At 40.2% G+C, this 19,551-nt stretch overlaps 1 protein-coding gene across 3 annotated transcripts in view; it reads right to left on the reverse strand.

Annotated features, from left to right (window-relative positions):
* The window catches only part of UBE2V2 (ubiquitin conjugating enzyme E2 V2), a 45,385-nt gene extending 25,865 nt beyond the window's left edge, over positions 1-19,520 (reverse strand). The window contains exons 1-2 of one of the 3 annotated variants that reach the window (XM_038389497.2): positions 19,360-19,520; positions 6,558-6,703 (exon numbers count right to left, since the gene is read on the reverse strand). In XM_038389497.2, coding sequence (XP_038245425.1) covers positions 6,558-6,703; positions 19,360-19,375 — 162 coding nt within the window. In that variant the 5' untranslated portion in view covers positions 19,376-19,520. Of the gene's footprint in view, positions 1-6,548; positions 6,704-19,359 lie in introns of all 3 variants that reach the window. The other 2 variants (XM_038389496.2, XM_038389498.2) reach the window with 2 other exon arrangements.
* Positions 19,521-19,551: the final 31 nt, after the last annotated feature.

Below are 19,551 nucleotides of genomic sequence, written 5' to 3' on the forward strand. Positions count from 1 at the left end.
CTCTGTCTCCTGGTGCCCAGCTGGAAATGTTTTTCAAGTGAGCAAAACTATAAAAAGGAGGGACAAACAACCCAGGGTACTCCTCTCTCTCCCTGCCCATCGCATTCACTGCGCCTGAAGCAACAAAGGAAGCATTCATTGGACTCAGGGGTGGAAGGGAGGGAGAGGCACTGACACCTGTCAGAAATGGTCTAGTTATTACTTAGTCCTGCCTTGAGTGCCGGGGACTTCACTAGATGATCTATTGACATCCCTTCCAGTCCTACACTACTGTGATTCTATGACCTAAGAAGTTTGGTCTGTAAGGCTGCTGAAAGCACGTGGTGGGAAAACTCTGCTTTGAATTTAACGTAGTTTGTTAAATTAGGCACCAATAACATTTTATATTAACTTTTCTTGTAACCATTTCTGACTCTTAAGCCTCATTACCTATATTAACTTAATCTGTCTCTTTATAGTTAAACTTGTTTTATCTGATCCACTGTTTTAAACTGAGGTGTCTGGGCAACTCCATTTGGGGTGGTGACAAGCTGTGTGCATATTATTCTCAAAGGAATAACACACTTGTACTGTCCAAGAGAAGGCTGGGCAGTACAAGATGTACATTTCTGGGGGGAAATCTAAGACTGAGGGCGTGTTGGGGTCACCCTACAGTATAACCAAAACTGGTGAGAGCCAGAGTGTAAACCAAGTTGGCTGGCAGGCTGCAGTTACACACAGACACTCAGGGTCTGGCTTGCATGCTGGAAGGCTGTTTCTGAGAAGCCCAGGTGGGTACTACTTACAAGGCACTGTAAGGCACCTAACATTGCAGGGCAGGGGTGACACAGCTGCTCATTAGACTAGAGTGTACCCTGGTATGTCACAATGTTTGACATCACGGGGGGGACAGAACAAGTTGGGACTGGGGATAGGCAACCTGAGCCAGGGGATTGTGATACCGGGGATATCATTGCCCTTTGACTGCACCGGCCTTTCCAGAAGCATGGGAGGTAATGGTACCATGAGCTCCTGACATGGAGAGGTTGGCACGGCAGGCATAGATACTGACTGTAAACTTTCTTGTATTTCTGGGGATACTGCCACAGGGAGGTTAAGCAGATCCCTTGCAGTTGCATATACCTCTGAGGTGGTTGGGAGCAGCAATGACTGATGGTTCTGCACCAGAGATCTTTTGGGGGACGTCTTTGATGGACCTGGTACAGGCTCTGGATGTGGTGATTCCTTAACTGAAGAGTGCTCCAGTGACAGACTCTCCCTCAAATGTGTCTCAGGGTATATCTACTTTGCAATGGAAAACCTGTGTCCAGCCCATGCCAAGTGACTTGGGCTCACAGGGCTCAGGCTAAGGGGTTATTTAATTGTGATGTAAGCATTCGGGCTTGGAGCCTGAACTCTAGGACCCTGCAAGATGGGAAGGTCCCAGAGTCTGGACTCCAGGTAGAGCAACGGCACATGACAGAGGGTGCTTGAGCCATCGCAAGGGGTACCAATGAGGGAAAAATTTCTCTAACAACTGTGCCTGAGACATGCACACGCCTATAAAGGAATGAAAACGTGCAAGTACTCAAAGAAAAACTGTTGTAGACTCTAACAATGTCAAGAGAAGCCCCATTTGAAGGTTATTACTGCAGTCTAGCATGGACATGATCAAAGCATGGACTGTGGTCAGTTCTACAATAACTGAATTTTCTGAAAAAAGAAAAGGAGTACTTGTGGCACCTTAGAGACTAACAAATTTATTAGAGCATAAGCTTTTGTGAGCTACAGCTCACTTCATCGGATGTGAAAGCTTATGCTCTAATAAATTTGTTAGTCTCTAAGGTGCCACAAGTACTCCTTTTCTTTTTGCGAATACAGACTAACACGGCTGCTACTCTGAAACCTGAATTTTCTGAATAATCTACAGCTGTTGATAGCAATAGCCACTTAAGGCCACTGACATACAGGCCTCCATCCTGAGAAAGCAAGTCAGGGTTGAGCCAAGTTCCATATTTCTCACCAGTGCATATAATATACACATGAATGGGAACCCAAAATGGCAATATACTCCTCAAAACTTTCCCCTACCTACAAACAACCATCCTTAACCTTGTAGGTCACAGCTAGCTGTCACTCTCTCCAAGCAAAAATTTCAGCTAATTAGTCCAGTGACCAAGAGACTGTCCACAATGAGGCTAATAGACACAATAAGGGTAATAGCATCAACACCACAATCCATATCATTCGATTATCTCCCCTGAGAGGGCTCTATATACACAGAGCAGGAAAAGGGACAAAAACAGTGGGAAAAATCTCTGGGCACTCTGAATACAGGACAATGCCCATAACCACCCTCTAATTCCTCCCTTCTAGGAATGGGTACAGTCATCAAGGGGCATCCAGATTCTTTCTTAGGGACCACAGTTTCATCACCAGCACCTGAAAGTTAATAGCATGAAAGACTGCTAAAAGATCTGAGTGTCATCAGGAACAATTTTTTTATTCAGTGCCAGGAGGAGATTTCCAACTGCATTAATCAGGGCAGTCTTGATATGTAGACAGTTTAAAAATTCCATTAAGATAAGAGAACCTTGAAGCTGTACAGTCACTGTTTTCCAATATTCTTCCCTGAAAGAGGGAGTTCTAAACAGATTCAGCACCAGAGAAATTGATCGGTAGTTTTGGCTTGTGGCTACAATTCCTAAAATTTAGCACAATCCTCTATTATTTATAGAGAAAACAAGGATACTCTGGAAATCTGAGGGCCGAATGAAATGAAGCATGTGACTGCTAAAGATTTAGGTTTAATCAGTTGCTCTTGTGGTGAAAAAAGGCACACAACAGAATATAAAACTAGTTGTTTAAAAAGACAAACAGATCAATCCATCATCCGATTGGGAACTGGAGCAGCAGTATAAATGGGACACAGCTTATTTATAATTGCATAGAACCACTGGACATGCATGGAATATCAATCCCAGCTCCGAATGATCTCAGGACTTCCTTGTGAAATGACTATCCCTCCATGTTCCTATTCACCGGTCAACCACCATTTGTTCAGTGGCCATGCTGCCATTGTTTCCTTACTCTGCAGCTATAAGATACCTTCATCTTCAAAGCAGAAAAGCTCTTAAAGTTCTGAGTAACAGTAGCAATTTTCTCTGTTTTCTGTCAGAATCTACACATTGCCTACTGTAGCTCTTCTCTGATTCGATCACCTCCAGTTGTCTGTACCCCCTGAAAATGCATATGGAGTTGTTTGTGCTAATATGACACAGCTAGCTTGAGTGTCAGGTAAAGAATGATTATGTGTAGCTGCTTTCCACAGTCGCATATAGCTGCTTTGTGTGCATGTTTGTGTCCCTCTGCACTGGAGAGCACAGGAAGACACAGCACCACTCTGATCCCCAGTTTCCACTGGATGGAACATAAAACTGCTTATTTTCACACAAATTGGGAAATAGATACATTTAAACATCTCTAAGGATTTTCTGCATAATGAAGAGTATGGCACTAACAGCAATGGCGTGGGCCAAACAGTACAGAAAAATGCTGTTGGGGAAACTGGTACAATTTTGATGATCACCTCAATCATGACCTGCAATAACCTTGCTATTACTATCTCTATTTAATAGAGACTGCCAATCATCCAAAAGTTTTCAATATGGAATAGGGTAATACTAACTGCCTATTCACTTGTGACCCAAGTGATCAATACTTTTTTTTGGGGCCATGGTATTAACTTCATCACTGGAATCATAGCACTGAAAAGCTGGTTCCCAGTATTCCCCAGTTCATGTGGGCACAGATCAATGAAATTTGATAATCTTCCTCCCCCAACATTCCTTTTGCTCCCAGTTGCTCACCCTCATCCTGAGCCCCTTAACATTTCTCCAACTCCTAGCTTAGGGGATTGACCCCACCCTCTCAATTCTCACTCCTACTAGGGTCCTACCGTTTCCAACCCCCTGAGCTCATTTGGTCCACCACCACTCTTTGCCCATGCACCCTAATTAAATAATAAAACATTGATGGACAAAAAACCATAAAGTTTTAAACTAAGAATTTGAACTTGCATCCCAGCCCACATGGTCTCTCCTGCACTCTAACCATCAACATCAAAAGGTTTGCTGGTTGTCTACCCCATGGCTCAAATTGAAGCAGATAACACTAGGCTGGTAACTTGGTACCTCTCTTCCCACAAAGCGGTCATCTTGTTCTCCAGAAACTCACTTTATTTAAAGAAAGTATTGCTAGCCCTTATGGTACTGAAGAAAACCTTCAAAATGTAAAGCACAAGCCACAAAGTGACATCTGCCTAATTCCACACACGACAACTCGAAAGTATAGCTCAAGCGTTAACACCACCATTTGTTTTTTAGGGGTGTTAAATCAGATGCCCAATGATGATGATTTAAATGTCTATATGGTAAACGAGTTCACTACTGATCAAAGCATGTAAGAGCAGGGACTACTGAGTCCCACCAAGGGAAGCCAATCCTGCAGAGTTGAGTGGGGCATCTGAGCCCCTGCCATGACCAGGCCAGCCCACTTCCTCGGGGTAATGAATGTCTAGACTGCTCTGATAATGAGCAGGGATCCAGGAAGCACTCTCCTGTTGGCTGCTGCTTCTCCCACAGCTGGAGGCTGTCTGCAGATCCAGGCAAATACTACTGAATCAGTTAACAGGTTACATTTTAAATGCTCTTCTCTAGAACCATGAGATTAGGGCAGGGAGGGTTTTAAATAAAAGCTTAGATTCTGACATCACAACTCTGGAAATCAGTGTCCAAGGCACGTAACTACTGTGCCCTTGCCACAGTACTCCCTCTAATTTTTTATGTCCATGTGCAGAATGAATTTTATGTGCACCAATATGGGAATGTGTGACACACCACCTTCATATTGGTGCACATAACAAAATCCATATGGTGGGGGTGGGGCTGAGAGGTTCAGGGTGCGAGAGGGGGCTCAGGGCTGGGGCAGAGGATTGAGCTGCAGGTGGGTGCAGGCTCTGGGGTGGGCCAAGGATGAGAGATTTGGGGTGCAGGCTGCCCCAGGGCTGCAGTGGGAGAGAGGACTCCCCCCAGCTCCCTCTCCCACTGCAGCAGCTTGGGGCCAGCGGGGAGGGGTGCCTCTTCCTGCCGCAGCAGGGCTTAATAGGCAGCTGCGCAACTTAGAAGGAACTTAACCTTGGTATATCCAAACCTCAAGAGCCCAGCAGAACACATGTGATGATATTGTGAACCTCTGCACAATCTACTGCAAATGACAACAGATTCCAGTTTCCCAAGTAGGCTGAGTTTGGATTGTTGATGGAGCTTGGACAGTGCCATCATTATACCCCTTCAACTATCAATATGAGCCTTAGTTTACTTCTTCCAGTAAGACTTATAGCAGGGAGGGACTTACTACACAATAAACTATAGCACTGCTATCATGGTCACTCAACTCTAGCAGTAAAAGTAACCTATTAGCACAATGCCACTTTGAGTATTGGCCCAAGTCTCTATTTACGTACAAGTATGTTTTGTACTCTATCATCGAAGCTGCTTTTCAGCAGATTTCCTTAGCACAAAAATACCCCATTCCAAGACCTGCCTATTCACTTTCGGTAATGCTCGTATAAAGAGAAATAAGTAATTTAGGATTACTAGTTCTTCTGCAGGGTGTTTCGTTGTTAAATATATTCTAAAGAAATTCAGAGTTCAGCTGGAACTTAAACTTTTGTTAATGCTAGTTTGTCTCAGAGGTCACTGTTAATTGTCTGGTCTTTGAAAGAGACTTTGGCTGGATTTTATACATGAGCTATGTTCACACAATGTGCAGTGAATTATGTGATATAGTGGAAAATACTACTTATCCTTTCTCAAATTCTGTAAATTTCTCATACTATAGGTGTCTGTCAATTTTTAATGATCTTGTTTTACTGTAGAGCTAAATCTACAAGGAGCATATGATAAACATCACCTCCCATGTAGCAAAAAAGTGATTGAACACTCCAACAACAGTTCCTGTATAGAATTATTTTGCTATCTTAGGGCATAGCTGCATTTCCATCATTAATATGCAGCTTTAACTTGTGCCTCTATTCCAGGCAGCAATAGCTTCAAAGCACAACCCCTTCACACGGGTTACTCAATAGACACAAAAATAACTGGAGAGATGTGGATACACACAGGCTATTGTTTTGCTGAAGACATAAATATATGCCTACACCATGTGAACCTTATGCCTGTGCAATGTTCCTGTGCAATTCCTTCTAGCCTTTCTACAGATTTTAAGGAAATCAGAATTTTATGTGGATAATTTCCCGACACTGAATATAAGCTTGCTGGCACATATCTGAGCATACTAGAATGTAGCTTCTCATATTTAACTCAAGTTACTTCATCAGGCTATGATTAGTTATAAATTGTAGACAGATTGTGACAGAACAGTTGTAAATTAAACTATCGTTGCAACTATGCATTTTTCATTTTAAACACTTAAGTGAATTGCTTCTCTAAAAATCTTTATAGGATTTTGTACAACCCACAAACAAAAAAATAGAAGTTTTAACCTACTGTACTGACCCTTGGTGGTCCAATAATCATGCCTGTCCACCTTGTAAGTGTCATATCTTCATCATCTTCAAGGCCCCAGCTTACTGTACCATCGCCTACTCCTTTTTGACCTTCTTCAAGTTCTTCCAACAAGCGAAAATTACGAGGGACTTTAACTATTTAAATAAAGTGAAGTAATGTAAATAGCAATGTTAACAAACATAAGTCAGTGATTATTAAATTTATAGTCTGAATGACATCTTAAACATCCAAATTTAATATCATTTCAGTCATAAAAATCCTCAAAGCATATTTTGAGTATCTTAATATAAAATATTTTTAGGCACCCAGTTTGAGATTAAGTCATTATTTGAACACACCAAGATTTGCAACATAATTAAGTATTGTATAGTAGCAATATGTTCAAATAAAGTCTTAAATGCCAATGTAAATGTGTTTAAGAAAACAGTAACTTTGGGTCTAAGTGTATCACCAGATACATTCGTAAATCTAAATAACCATATGGTAACAGATTTCTCCCTGCTGCTTTCAGCTACTGTGCCACAAAGACCATGAAATTCAGATTATGGAATTTTCTGTACTGCTAACAATAGTTTTGTACTTAAATTGGGAAAATACCAAGACCCACTGTTCCGGACTGGTGGAGTAGAGAAGTTATGCTAGGATTATAGCAGCAGTGTTGGGACTGCACACATTGGACAGCATGGTAAATGGAGTGCTAGGTGACTCCAGCACCTAATAGATTGCCATTACAGAAAATAAATATACATGTATTGTAACAACATTCCAATTGTCAAAGAGATCTAATTATATGGAACCAAATGCACACATACCTATCACTGGCATTTTGATTACAAAAGGGCTTGAAAAATTGTATGATATCTGACTGATATAAAAGACAAAAGAAGTGGGCCACAAGTGATGTCCAGAGGTCACAACTTCATGATTCTTGTCAGTTTCACTACTGCTTAGAGGATTCCTGACAGTTCCAGTGAAATTGCCCAGCATCTTGTCATTGGCTAAGCTATAAGCAACAAGAGAAGCATGGATGCTACCTTTGCAGCCTCATACAGACAAAATTACATCAGTTTAAATTTGCTCAGTTTTTAGAACCATGTGGGCTAGAAACTTTTAAAATATGAAAGGGCTAAATGGGACATTTTAAAAAGCTCACTTTTCTTCACAAAAACAGTAACACTTAAAAAAAAAGTGAAAGGAATTACAAGAAACAAAATTCTCTGAGCTAAATCATCACCTGGTACAAGTTTGCATAGCTCCACTGAAGTCAATGAACCTACACTGATATACCTGGCCCTCTATCTTTTCAGTTTGTTTATTTTCTGCTTTTGACAACACCTTGTAAGTAGACTCCAAGGCCAGAAGGGACCATTGTGATCATCTAGTCTGACCTACCTGCATAATAGAATTTCCCAAAAATAATTCCTAGAGCATATCTTTAGAAAAACATTCAATATAGATTTTAAAATTGCCAGTGATGGAGAATCCACCATGACACTTGGTAAATTGTTCTCATGACTGATTACGTTGAATGTTTTTAAAAAAAAAAATTAAGCCTTCTTTCCAGTCTGGATTTGTCTAGCTTTAATTTCTAACCATTAATCATGTCATACCTTTCTCTGCTAGACTGAAGAGCTCATTATTAAATATTTATTCCCCATGTAAGTATTTGCAGACTGGAATCAAGTCACCCCTCAACTTTCTCTTTGTTAAACTACATAGATTAAGCCTTGCATCTGTCACTACAACCCAGGTTTTCTAATCCTTCAGACATGGCTCTTCTCTGAACCCTCTCCAATTTTTCAACATCCTCCTTGAATTGTGGGCGTCAGTGCTGGACATATTATTCCAGCAGCAGTTACACCAATGCAAAGTACACATGTAAAATAACCTCTCTATTTCTACTCGATATTCCTTGTTTATGCATCCAAGGATTGCACTAGCTCTTCTGGACAAAGCTACTGCGAGCTCATGTTCTGCTGATTACCCACTATTATCTCCAAGTCAGCTTCACTGTTCTCCTGTATAGCCAGGTAAAGCTCCTAACCTACAAACAATTACACATGTAAGTTTACTCATTTAAGAAATCCCATTGACTTCAGTGGAACTAATCTCATGTAATTAAATTACACACACTCTTAAGTGTTTGCAGGATCATGGAGTAAATTAGAGTTTCCAGTTTGGGCCTTTTACATTGCAACAGGAGGGGGAAAAAAAAACATTTTAAAATAGGAAAATTATTTTAAAACCAAAAAATTGGCAGATATTTCTGGGGCAAATGTAATTCCTGAAACTACACTGAAATTATTCAGTTTTTTAAAAATGGGTCAAATTCTGCAAAAACAGTAAGTTAGGCCACTTCACTTGCTGGGAAATGCTTCACAGGTACTAGTGGTAATTAGATTTTTTTTCAATCTTTTTTCAATCAATTTTACAGTAAACCGGTTATGTAGCTTAATGTGTTAAGGCAAAGAACTATTCACTTCTTAAATCCAGCATTCAAAATCTAGTTTTAGGTCACAATTACCTAAAGTGAAACAGTCATATCAGAAATAAATCACAAATGTTACACATTTTGAATATAGCAGCCTATTAGGAGAATGAGAGGTCAGAGCAGAAGTTTATAGACATGAAACAAAGGTTTGTGGGGAAATTTACACAATTAGCTCGGATGTGTTTCAGTCTAAACACTGCTACCAATTAAGTGTTACGAGATTAGTGTTCTGTACTCCTGGGCAGTCTCTTTCCCATCTATTTATCTTGGGATAAATTTCTTAGCATAATGAAAATATGAAATTAATATTTTGGTACCATAAATGTATATTTTTTTTTAATGTTCATGCAGGTGAAGACTCAATCTCTACTGATTTACACTATCTATTCCTTGAGGGGGAAGGGAGAGAAGATTTGTTAAGCACCTATACCACACACTACCTAAGGAAAAGACTGTACTAAAAAAAGAATGAAAAATGCACACAAGCAGATTTTTTTACCTATATTTCACTATGCATATCCCTAACAGATAACATTGAATAATCATGATCTGGTTTACAGTAACATTCAAAAACAATGGTAAATTCCAACAGAATATGGGCCCACATACACACACTACGAAGGTAAAACCTGCATTTACAATTTTACACTACACTATAAATCCCTTTTACATTAAAATTTCCAAATTTCATACAATAATTTTCCAGAGGGCAAATAAGCTATATAGTTTTAGAAAAAATGAAAATATATTTTCAAGCACTCCATTTTTTTTCTTGTGTTAACATTTTTTGAGGGTGAACGGGGGTTGGAATAGGGTTCTTTTAGGTAAACAAGAAGTCCCTACAAACTCCAAATACATTCTTATAGCATTTTAGCTACAGGCCAGTTCTAAACACCAAAAACTGAGAAAAGGGGTTGGAAACAGGCTGGGTTGGGAGCAGAGCCAGTGGTCAGCAGAGCTCTGACTTCGTAGCCACAGGAAGTTAAGGTTGGTTTACTATAGTGTTCAGGGTGCAAAATTTTTCACAGACCTGAGTGACACTGCTAGGTCAATCCAATTTTTAAGCACAGAACAGACCCATTTCACATCCCTCTCCACCCCATCTTCCATTCTCCTAAACTCCATAATTAATAGAAAAGTTATTTTGTTTCAATTTATTTAGACTCACAAAAACAATCATAAAAATAAAAGGGGGAAATAAATGGAAATATTAAATAAAAATGTATAGGGTTAGTGTAGTACTGTCAGGAGCAGAGGGGGAAAATGTTTGCAAACATAAAACCTACAGAGGCACTCAATCTGATTTACAGGGCTCCACTTTTTTTTTTTTTTTAAATCAAGCAATTTAAATAATCATTGACTTAAATCAAGTTGAAGCTTTGTAAAACTGATCTGAAAGTTTATACTGTTATAAAACTAAATTTCAAATGCTGTTTTTATGTCACTATTGGTAAGTATCTTTGAATTTTACAGAATTTTTACAGGCAAAAAACAAAATATTGCAAACCAATACCTGATCCTACAAACATTTAAGCAGGTACTAACTTTACTCATATGAATTCATGCAACTGACTAACAGGACTACTGATCTGCTTTAAATTAAGAACATACATAAGTATTTGCAGCATCACTCATTAACATTGTATTTTTATTAAAAGCTTCTCTTTGGGGCAGAAAATCTTTATCACTTCAAAACAAAATTGCTTTCAGTATTAACAATAAAAAGTTTAGACTTTCAATAAATGAAGTTAGTGATTTTTTTATTTTAAAATAAACAGGCCAAATTTTTCACTTAGGCATCTAGGCATCTCTGGATGGCATTTTCAAAAGCATCCACTAATATGAACTACAAACCTTGATGAGGGAATATAACTTAGCTGAAGCGTTTTTGCTTTCTTGACTTGTGAAAGTTCAATATATTAGAAGATGGTATTGGTGCAAATAAAGCATGAGCTATTAATTTTGAGTTTGAGTTTATCAGTAAGGATGATGAGGCCCTGAACTTGTCTTTAGCATAAAGGAACACTTTAAGTGTCTTAGCAGAATTTCAGATTTCACAGAGTTTTTTTTTCCCCTAACAATTCAGAAGCAATTAGGTTTGCTAAAGGGAAAAGTTGCCTCTTGAGCAGAGCTGTTAACTCCACTTCTGACACCCTTTCAGCTGCAAGTATTCCCCCTCTTAACAACTATCAGGGGAAAATGAGATCTGAGGCCTAGAGTTCAAGATCTATTAGAAAAAATTCAGCTCTACTCTGGAGGCAGCTTCTTTCTCTGACAAACCTCCTACAGTTCACCATTAGGAAATCCCAGTCTGATGGATCTGCGCAGGACAGACCATCAACCTCCTCCTCCCCTCTCCACCTTGCCTCAGAAAAGTGGACCAGAGAACAACTTTGTTCTGATGATCCTTCTGTGATTCATCAAAGCAGATATGCCCTCTGACAAACCTCCTGGCAGAATTCTATTCTGATGAATCGGAGGAAGCTTATGAAAGCACGCTTCTACTCTGCCCTTATTCTTCACTCCGAGACCAAAACCTCACTTACTGCCCCATGTTCCAACTCCCAACCACATCATCTTCACCCCAACACAATTTATAAAAGGTGATAGTATGTCACAGTGATCCTATATATAATGCTTAAAAGCTGAATGTGGCATGCATATACAGCCACATGATAGTGATGTGGGTACATGGAGGTCAGGAAGAACAAGTTGTGGAGTGGATGAGAGTACACTAGTAATACGAGAGTACAGATACGAAGAGGCATAGGAAACACTGGAGTACTGCAAGGCAGCTAATACAGATCTATGCTTACTGCTATCCACATGAACATAACAGTGCTGATAACTGTATTTAGGTTCTATCTATACTGCATTTTTTGAACCAGTGCAAACCTCAGAACAAGCATAGGACTGGCATAAGACTGACATTTAACCCACAGCAATATCGTTACACTGGTGCAGGCCTCCTAATATATCTACTCTGATGTAGTTAAAGACAAAATGTTGGGAAAGTCTCACACGTGAGACTTTCACCTTATCTCTATTAGTAAATGTTCGCTGAAGGAACTAAAATCTAGCAACATTGGTGCAAATGCATAACATGCAGGCAGCTAAACTGATTTAGTTTAATACTGTTTAAATGCATCCATCTTACATTTTAAATGGATATCATTACACAAGTGCAAGTTTTCTGATATATGTAAGGCTTTTGTTAATTTAGGGCTTGTCTACACTTGACACACTACAGTGGCAAAGCTGGAAGGTTATAGTTGCGCAGCTTTAGTGCCTCAGTATAGACACTCACTACAGCAATAGGAGGGGGTCTCCCATCAATGTAGTTAATCCACCTCCCAAAGAGGCAGTAGTTCAGTCCACAAAAGAATTCTTCCATAGACCTAGTGCTGTCTACACGGGAGGGTAGGTCAGCTTAACTACATCATTCAGGTTATGGATTTTTCACATCCCTGAGTGACATAGCTGGGTTGACTTAACTGTTGATGTGGCTTTAGAGTTAAGTTGATATACTGCATGTTCTAGGAATGCAAACTAAAAAACCCACAAGGAAATAAGCAGGTAAGTCTTTTAATAGCTCATCATTCTACACCTCAGGGTTGTTCGGGAAGAGAGTGGAGACAGGTGAGCTGAAAATTGTGGAAAGGAGGTAACAGTTTGAGAGGAGGAGCTAATGATTGTAGCACAGATGGAATGTTGAATAGTTTCACTGCTTATTTCCATGCTTTTTACTATTTGCATTCCTGGTATACGAAATGGCACATTCTGGGTTTTGGCAAATTGCCAATTTTATTAGATTTTTGTACAGCAGAATGTGACACAGGAGTTGTGAACTAAGGCTTAGCTGAGGGCCCAGTCTCCATCCCAATCATTTAAAAGACATCAAATTAAATTTGTAACTTTTTAAAAAAAGTTTATAAAGCTTAATGTTTTCATTCTATCTTTTTAGAGTCCAACAAAAAAATTTTAACTCCAGCATTGCAACCCTAAAACTGAAACCAACTATACAAAATTGTAAGTGAAACAACTTTTCACTGGCCAAATAAAGAATGAAAAAAGTAAACAAGGACTATAGTGACAAGTAAACTAGAGTTTAAAATTCATTTTTAATAATCTACAGTGGTGGTAGTTGTATAAGTAAAGATTTGTTTGTTTTCAATTTATAATTTTAAACCTGATAATATCCTTTTAAGAGAAGGTGTAGGAAGGAGATTTCATGGGAAAAGGATATCACTAGATGGTGGAAACAGAAGTCAAAATTCCTGACCCTGAAATTGTATCCATGAGACACTCCCCTCATAGTGACACACAATGGAAGCCCATTCATGCAAATAATGTTGCAGGGTCTTAGTTTAGCAAACTAGAATAGTTGCTTAAATAGATTAGGAATCACTGTAATAGCAAGCATAATAAGTCTCAACCTTAGTGAGTCATCTCAAGGAGAGTCCCATATGCATTTACTATATTTCCATACAGATGGAACCGTAACCTAGGTTTGTAAAATCAATCACAGATCACAAACATTTATATATCTGCATAATTGTAGGTGTTGCCTAAAAATACTATAGCAGGAACTATGTACCACCCACTATACAGTCCAGGCTACAACACAATTGCTTTGTATCCAATTTTCATGTACTCCTTGCTTTCTGAAAGTCACATTTTGGCCTGATGGGTTGCCTTTGATCAAAGGTGTAACGATTTAATGTTTGCACAACCACTTCATGCATTGGAGTTCAGCAAGGGATAAAAATAAATACTTTTCCTTTTTAAAAAATTCTAACCAGCGTGAAAGAAGTTTGAAACTTTAATCATAGTATTGACATTGCTTTTGCTTGGACCAGAAAAAGGTGGTTTTGATTTACTTAAGTTGTGAACATTTAAAAGCTTCATACTGAGCATGAGCAGTAATGTTTCCCCCATTATTTCTGCAACTTTTTTCTTCTTGGTTGCAGTTAATGTATTTCTAACACAATTGTTTATGTTAAAAAGGGATATAGGGCTTAGGATATATGGCCTTGCAAATTTATCTGATTGCCTAGTTTATTTTATTAGTATGTTTAATTCCTCATTTTTGAGAGGCCTAATTCAATGACACAACTGATAAACTAATTAATTGTATGTTAAATTAAATTGAGCTCTGCCGTTGTAAATCAGAGTTGGATGTTCCATTCCTTTCAAAATGTGAAACAGAAGTATTTATAGCCATGCACTTGAAATGTACTACACATGTTATTTAAAAGACTACAAAAACAAAGTGTGCACTCTTCAAAACTAGCTTGACCACTTTATATTCATGTTAGTATTTATGCACTGATTTTCTTCAAAATATGGCTTGAATTAAATCTCAGTAAGATCCAAGACAAATTGGGCGGGGGAGGGAAAAATCAGACACTGAATTAATTTTAGTGACAATTTTTCAAATGAGCAAAAGCATTTGGAAACAGGACATGAACCAAGACTGTTCTAAACATAGTTTCTTCAGTGGTATGCTCTTACCCCAGGATTAGCCTCACAGCTGCCCCCACAGATTGTCCTCTTGACATCTAATCATGCCTAAAACCTTCAAGCCACAAACAGTTTAAATTTATTTAAATTGTTGTATCAGTATAAATTGCTTATGCAGCTTAAATACCTTGTGGCAGTTTGAGATACAACACAAATTGCAGAACATTTTTCAGGGAGGTCAACAAAACAACCATGGGGCTATATAGCTGGATGAGAGGCACTTCTGCTGCTGTAAGGATGTTTTTACACATGGAGATTTTCAAAGTCACAAAGGGCTTGTAAATAACCCAACTCCCATTGAAATGAAATGGGAGCTGGGCACCTAGTTTGAAAATCTCCCCCTCAGTGTTTCAGGAAGAGATTGCTACCTGGTCATGGAATGAGGAACACCAAGGGAGGAAGGAGACAGGCATAGAGAATAGAGGCATAGAACACAGAGGAATACATATATAGAGGGAAAGAGAAAATGCAGACTTATTTCTGTTTGTGTTTGAAGTTTAACATTTTATGTATTTAAGCATGCAAAGTTTTCAGTTTAGTGTAACACCACTTCTCCTCCTACAGACTTATTGAAGTGTAGAGGAGGGGAGACCTGCTCTGAAGAGTCATAAGATGTGTCAGAGGCTAGGTCTGTACTTGAAAGTCTTATCAGCATATCTGCATCAGTCTTGGGTGTGGTTTTGACACCCCTCTTAGTTATGCTGGCATGATCTTCAGAGTAGACAGCTACGTAAACCTACTTTGACTGAAAAATGGTCAATGTAGGCTACATCTACACTATGAGGCTATGCCAACACAGCTAGGGTGCTACATTCTCCATAGTGTAGAAATACCCTCAGCAAGGTGCTCTACTGCTGTACAATGCTTCACACACTCATGCTCACCCCCCCCAGTTTACACCTCCAACCTAATTAACTATGTTCCCTAATTATTAAAGATATGCAAGAGGTAAAAACAAATTAGGCTATGATTGCACACTGATTTCTCCAGTGGGAACTGAATAAGTGGGGTTTTTTTAAATCTTTTAATATTTTTTCAAATTTTAGGGGGAAAGAATTGTGTGTGGATACTGCAATTTGGGCAGGGCAAATGGAACAGGAGTATGTAGTGGTGTGGAACAGGTTGAATGCTCTAACAGGTCTTTTTGAGACACTTTTTTTTTTAAGATGCAATTTTGATAAAGAAAGGTAATATTGGTTTGAGGTGCTAGCTGGACTCCTCCAAAACACACTTTCAAACTTTTCCTCTGTTAATAAAATCTCTAATTAAATATAGAGGTAAGCCTTCAAATCTAAAACAACCATCTTTGGCTAAAACCTACCAGTTATAAGTTTACAAAGTTGAAACTAATGGTTACCAGTTGACTTTTACCATTTGGTAGGTACTAAAGACCTGATAACTTTCTCCATCTCATTTCCTTTTAAAAACTAAATCACCAATAAATTAAAGGCAAAACAATCATTAAGGCTGTATTTTTAAGCAATTAGAAATAGAATATAAAAAAATTAAAGAAATGCACAGTTTAAACCCTGATAACTGTATCATAATACACGTGAGTTAAGTTATTTCATCATGGCTCTTAGATACAAGTGCATCCAGAGTTGCAGAAAACATGTATCTGAAAAATAATATATTTAATAACTATTATAATGCAAACAGAGTGTAGATTATATATTTAGATTTCAGAGTAGCAGCCGTGTTAGTCTGTATTCGCAAAAAGAAAAGGAGTACCGGTGGCGCCACCGGTACTCCTTTTCTTTTTATTATATATTTAGAGACTGCTTTTGCATTGCCAGAATTTTGGTTGTATTAACATAGTTACATATTGTGTATTTTAATTGGTTATAAAAATCATTGTTTCCCCCCCTCTCTTGCTCCAATTTTATAAAAGGCTTTAAATATTTGTTTTTTCCCCATGGCTGGTAATTTTATGCCCTCCAAAAAAATGTACAATGTATTTCAAGGAACTGAATGCAATGAGTCCCATCTAACCACAACATTTTAAGTGTACTTTAACAATAACCATCCTTTTCCTAAAGAAACATCTTGACCTGAGTTTTCAAAAGCTTTTAATGTTGCCAGCAAAACTAATGTAGGGTTCTGAATGGGTCTAATTACAAACAGAAATAATTGTAATATTGAAGGCCAGACTGAGGAGCTGCTTAACAGCTATAACATCTGCACATGAACTAAACAGATGAGGGTGTTTTGAAAGGTAGATAACTGGTTATGGCGAGGATGCTATCAAACAACAATATAACTGACCATGTTGAAGTACATATTTTCTTTAAGGCATATTCAGGGACAGTTACTGTCAAACAACATTTCTTCTTCTTCTAAAATACTCTGTAGTTTTCCTATGTGCTCAGATAGCTGATTAGTGGTTTAAGTCTCAGGAAAGGAATACATGGGGTGGAACCCTGGCCAAACTGAATTCAACGGGAGTTTTGCCATTTACTTCAATGGGGCCAGGATTACACCCCCTAGAATTCATCCAAACAAAAAATACACATTCTGGCAGTTTCAGCTCCAACCTTCCTCTCTGAAATAAGGATGAAATTCAGCCATGACAAAGTAAGTAGAATCCCATTGACCTCACTGGAGTCACATCTGCTTATGCCTGCAGTGCGTTTTGCCTCAAGAGAGTACCATGCAGTTTCCTGGGAAAGGGACATGTGTGTTTGGCTGAGATCCTAAAAAAATAACTTCCCTTGTTGGCAGTTCTCTGACTCTGTCTGGCTGCCCCCTCTACTGAAAAGATGGCTGATTTTCAGTGGTGCTAGCGAAGTATGGAATAAAGCACTTTAGGATCTCTGGAGATGAAAACGTATATACGTACAGTTAAGCACCAACTATGTTTTACTATAAAAGTAGCTGCATTTCAATAATGAAAATAATTGATGTAAATGTACATATACACATACAAACTTTACAAAATACCCTCTATTTGTTAATATGCAAAGCGCTCTGGGATAGAAAATGCTATGTGTTTTAGCAGCTTATTATTTCTACCTTACAGAACTGAGTGACCAGTTTCAGAGTAGCAGCCATTAATCTGTATCCGCAAAAAGAAAAGGAGTACTTGTGGTATTTTCGAGACTAACAAACTTATTTGAGCATAAGCTTTTGTGAGCTACAGCTCACGAAAGCTTACGCTCAAATAAATTTGTTAGTCTCGAAGGTGCCACAAGTACTGAGTGAGTACGCAGCAGGAAGAGGACAGTTTTCTGATTCAACACCATGAATTTTTAGTGACTGCCAGAATGAAACAACTGTTTTGAATGCAAAAAGTTGCAAGAAGCAAAGATTCGCTCACAAGCAAAACCAACTTTACTTCCTGTTTATTACAGGAACTCAGAGACATGCAAGAGTGCAAAGAATCTGGAAACTCTCTCTACCCCAAAAGTACTTGGGGGGAGAAGGGGGGGGGGGGACTTATTTTAACTCAAACACCAGAAGGCATTTCTACAAAGAGTAACAAAATACAGTTCTCCCACAACTAAGTAAATATATAGTTCCTTCAGAATACCCATCCATTTCACATGGCAGTCTACCCCAATTCAGCCCACATAGGGTAATGCAGCCTTTTCCGTTGGAGCCAAGGTACAGCTGCACCAGGTCGCTGCAGTGGGAGCTCCCTGAGGTACTGAGAGCTGCTCTCTCCCCTTTCTACAGGATCTGCCATGCACACCCTATTTCCTAAATCTGGCACAGTGAGGGGGGCTTTTCTCCCCCAAGTTCTACCTAGTATTCTCTATTCCTCTTCCACTGTACACCACCTGCATAAGACAGAGGGGAGTTCTACATCACAAGGTTCTGGTCTGCAACCCTAGCTCTCCAAAAGCTCAATAGATGAGACACTAACTCAAATCAGCTTGACCCCCCATACTCTCTGAATAGAGTACTGAAATCAGTTCGTTCCCCTGCCCCTGGGCTCTTCCCTGCCATTCCCCCTATTCGTTCACGTTGATGCATTTGCCTCCTAAACCCTCACTTGGGCATTACACTGAAGCCCAGATTTATACTCCGCCCTGCGCCTAATAATACCTTTATCGAATAATAAGGTGTGCTCCGCTCCCCCAGGCTGGGCTACTAAGCTACGCCATACCACCCAAACAGGTCACCGAGGTGGGATACCGCATCCCCAAGTACTACCATACAGTCCGTCTCCATCAGCAGCAAACTAAGAGATGGTACCCATCCCCCTTGACTGTACAATAAGCCGCTCTGCATTAGGCACTGAGATGGATTTTGTCCCTCCTACTCGGCCCTGCCTTTTAGGCACCCACACCCCGGCAGCGGGCACTAAATCATCATCTCCCCGTGGCTCTGCCCCGCCGCTTCCCTACCCTCTGTACGGGCAGCGAGCACCGCTCCCTTCCCGCCCTACGGATTCGGGCTCCGCTCTCTCAGGCTCTGCCAGGCGAAGACCACAGGCCCGACGCCCTCGGGCCCGAGATGGGACCCCCCACGCCCCGCCGCCCTTTACGCGCCGCCCGAGGCCCGGAGGTGGAACTCCTGTCCTGCCGCACCTAGCCCAGGTACTGAGGAGGAATGCGCTGCCGTGCCGCCCCCTGCACCGGGGCTCCGCTGCGGACCCCCAAGTTCTGGCTGGCGCCGGGCCCTGCCGCCGCGGCTCAGCCCAGACACCAGCTCCCCTTGGCTGAGGAGAGGGAGAGACAGCGACAGCCCCACCCCGGGGCTCTCGCAGCCCATAGAACGGAAACCCGCTTCCCCACACCCGCCCCAGGCCCATCTCGAGCCCCCCTCACAGACCTGTAGAGCCAGCCATCTTGTCCAAACCCCTCCCACCGGCCCGAGCCTGCGCAACGCACGTCACCTCCGCCTCGGGCAATGCGTCACTTCCTAGTAACAGCCGCAAAACTCGCCAGTCTGGCCGAAGAAACAGACACTGGTCCCACGTTCATAAGAGGGCGTAGTGGCGGGAGGAGGGCCTGTGCCTCGAAA

Source organism: Dermochelys coriacea, chromosome 2 (assembly GCF_009764565.3).
Source record: "Dermochelys coriacea isolate rDerCor1 chromosome 2, rDerCor1.pri.v4, whole genome shotgun sequence".
NCBI lineage: Eukaryota > Metazoa > Chordata > Testudines > Dermochelyidae > Dermochelys > Dermochelys coriacea.